Source organism: Patiria miniata, unplaced genomic scaffold (assembly GCF_015706575.1).
Source record: "Patiria miniata isolate m_02_andy unplaced genomic scaffold, ASM1570657v1 HiC_scaffold_12, whole genome shotgun sequence".
In the NCBI taxonomy this organism is placed as follows: Eukaryota; Metazoa; Echinodermata; class Asteroidea; order Valvatida; family Asterinidae; genus Patiria; species Patiria miniata.
In genome coordinates, this window is record NW_024037050.1 from 2,080,264 (window position 1) to 2,083,288 (window position 3,025).

The 3,025-nt window shown below is 52.4% G+C and overlaps 1 protein-coding gene across 1 annotated transcript; it reads left to right on the forward strand.

Annotated features, from left to right (window-relative positions):
* The first annotated feature begins 518 nt into the window (after positions 1-518).
* Positions 519-1,814, forward strand: LOC119743669 (extensin-3-like). Its single transcript, XM_038220050.1, has one exon. It carries the CDS (start codon positions 519-521, stop codon positions 1,812-1,814), a length of 1,296 nt encoding a protein of 431 aa, XP_038075978.1.
* Positions 1,815-3,025: the final 1,211 nt, after the last annotated feature.

The window sequence follows — 3,025 nt, forward strand, 5'->3', positions numbered from 1 at the left end:
GTATTGTAACCATGTGAAGCAAGATATGCGACGGAGGGGACCCCTCCCCCTTCTATGTTGGTCATTGTGTTCCAGGAATTCTTTTGAGATTTCTAGGTGGGGATTTGTCAGTGCTCTACTCCGATCACCGTGCTCATAGAACCTCCATCATCCTCCACCCGTGCGCCACAGTACTCATGCTCCACCATGCTCCACCCTTCTCCACCGTGCTCCACCGTGCTCCACCTTGTTCCACCATGTTTCATCGTGCTCCAACTTGCTCCACACCTTGCTCCGCCGTGCTCCACCATGCTCCAACGTACTCCACCTTGCTCCACCATGCTCCACCGTGCTCCACCTTGCTCCACCGTGCTCCACCTTTCTCCACCTTGCTCCACCGTGCTCCACCTTGCTCCACCGTGCTCCACCGTGCTCCACCTTGCTCCACCGTGCTCCACCATGCTTCACAATGCTCCACCTTGCTCCACCGTGCTCCACCGTTCTCCACCGTGCTCCACCGTGCTCCACCGTGCTCCACCATGCTCCACCATGCTCCACCGTGCCCCACCGTGCCCCACCGTGCTACACCTTGCTCCACCGTGCTCCACCTTGCTCAACCTTGCTCCACCGTGGTCCACCTGATCCACCTTGCTCCACCGTGCTCCACCGTTCTTCCCCCTTGCTCCATCTTGCTCCACCGTGCTCCACCGTGCTCCACCGTTCTCCACCTTGCTCCACCTTGCTCCACCTTGCTCCACCGTGCTCCACCTTGCTCATCCTTGCTCCACCGTGCTCTACCGTGCTTCACCATGCCCCACCTTGCTCCACCGTGCTCAACCTTGCTCTACCTTGCTTTACCGTGCTCCACCTTGCTTCACCTTGCTCCACCTTGCTCCACCTTGCTCCACCGTGCTCCACCGTGCTCCACCATGCTCCACCGTGTTCCACCGTGCTCCACCTTGCTCCACCTTGCTCTCCAGCGTGCTCCACCGTGCTCCACCATGCTCCACCTTGCTCCACCGTGCTCCACAGTACTCCACCTTGCTCAACCTTGCTCCACCATGCTCCACCGTGCTCCACCGTGCTCCACCGTGCTCCACCTTGCTCCACCTTGCTCCACCATGCTCCACCGTGCTCCACCGTGCTTCACCATGCTCCACCTTGCTCCACCGTTCTCCACCTTGCTCCACCTTGCTCCACCATGCTCCAACATGCTCCAGCGTGCTTCACCGTGCTCCACCTTTCTCCACCTTGCTCCACCTTGCTTCACCGTGCTCCACTTTACTCCACCGTGCTCCACTTTACTCCACCTTGCTCTCCAGCGTGCTCCACCGTGCTCCACCATGCTCCACAGTACTCCACCGTGCTCCACCGTGCTCCACCGTGCTCCACCGTGCTCCACCGTGCTCCACCGTGCTCCACCGTGCTCCACCGTGCTCCACCGTGCTCCACCGTGCTCCACCTTGCTCCACCGTGGCCCACCTGATCCACCTTGCTCTACCGTGCTCCACCGTTCTCCACCGTGCTCCACCTTGCTCCAGGGTGCTCCACCGTTCTCCACCGTGCTCCACAGTACTCCACCTTGCTCCACCTTGCTCCACCGTGCTCCACCGTTCTCCACCTTGCTCCACCTTGCTCCACCTTGCTCCACCTTGCTCCACCGTGCTCCACCGTGCTCCACTGTGCTTCATCTTGCTCCACCGTACTCTGCTGTGCTGTGCTCCACCATGACCTACAATCCTCTAACCTTTTCCACTTTTCAGGGCGATACATGCGTGGAAAAAAAAGGCACCCGGAATGGCCGATGGCATAAAAAGGGCACCACTTCTTTTTAAAAAGGGCACTTGTTGAAGAAAAAGCACTTCTTTACAAAAAGGGGCACTCTTTACACATTATTGGGGGGGGGGGGGGGGGGGGCAAGGGCGGATCCAGAACACAATTTTTTGGGCGGCCCAAATAAATTTGGTCCCCAAAAAAGTGGGTCAAAAAATATTACGGCGTGGGTTCGGGGCCCGCTTAAGGGCCCCGAAAATTTTTTGGATTCTACATGCTCTGTGGTGCGATCTGAGGCAATTTCTGACCATTTTAACCAATGTTTTTTGAGGAAAAGATGGTGGTGTACTCATTGCCTGCCTTTATTGCGATGTCACACACACAAAAATTGGTTTCGTTTTTTTTTGGGGGGGGGGGGAGGGGCATGTGTTAATTTTACCATGATTTTACCCAAGCAGTTTATGTTAAATTCAACCAAATGTGTGGTCATACACGGCCAAATTAAATTAAGTCTGGTATGACCACAAGTTTTGATTGAATTTAACAGAAATTCGAAGCCAAAGGGTAAAGGACAACCCAATTTTGGATAGTTGCAGTTTTACCGTCCTCGGGTTAAAATAACCCAGGCACTTTTTCCGGGTATAAAAGGGGTCACCCTAATCTGTACCCCATTTGGCTACAGTACTTTAGGCGCCTTTTTAAGTAGTTTGCGCATAAAGCTTTATAAACCTTACAGTTTCGATATCCCAACCAACTAAACCCAGCCAACCCCATGGTGTTTTCTGGAAATCAATCGCGTTGAATCAATTGCGCCATTGGGGGACATCTGCAGAGGGCACTGTTCATCATGGCAGAAACTTTTGACAGGCAATTTTTTGACAAGCATATTTTGATATTGATGCATGCTATGAACAAAACATTGGCGACATTGATAATCTGGTGCGGTGGGCGGATTTCTTAAGAGAGCTGTAAATTTTAATTGGGATTCCTTGATTCCTTCAACGGGCTCTTTCGGAAACCCTTAGGCCTATAAATAGCGTATTAAAATCATAGGTACAATAGGGGTGCTCCAAAACTGTATAGACGTTTATATGATTGACAGAACTTGGCTGTGATCGGACTGCACACTGTGTTCTATTCTCTACAGGTGATACTTCAAAATAAAAAAAATCCTCATAAAAAAATGCCAAAAAGTTATTGATAAAAATAAACCCTCGAAAGTTACACCATCGTGATGCATCGATGATAATGCTACGTGTCTTAATGGAAAACG

Excerpts from the sequence above, each read along its gene's own strand:
- LOC119743669 (XM_038220050.1), top strand. The coding sequence starts at position 519 with ATGCTCCACCATGCTCCACCGTGCCCCACCGTGCCCCACCGTGCTACA.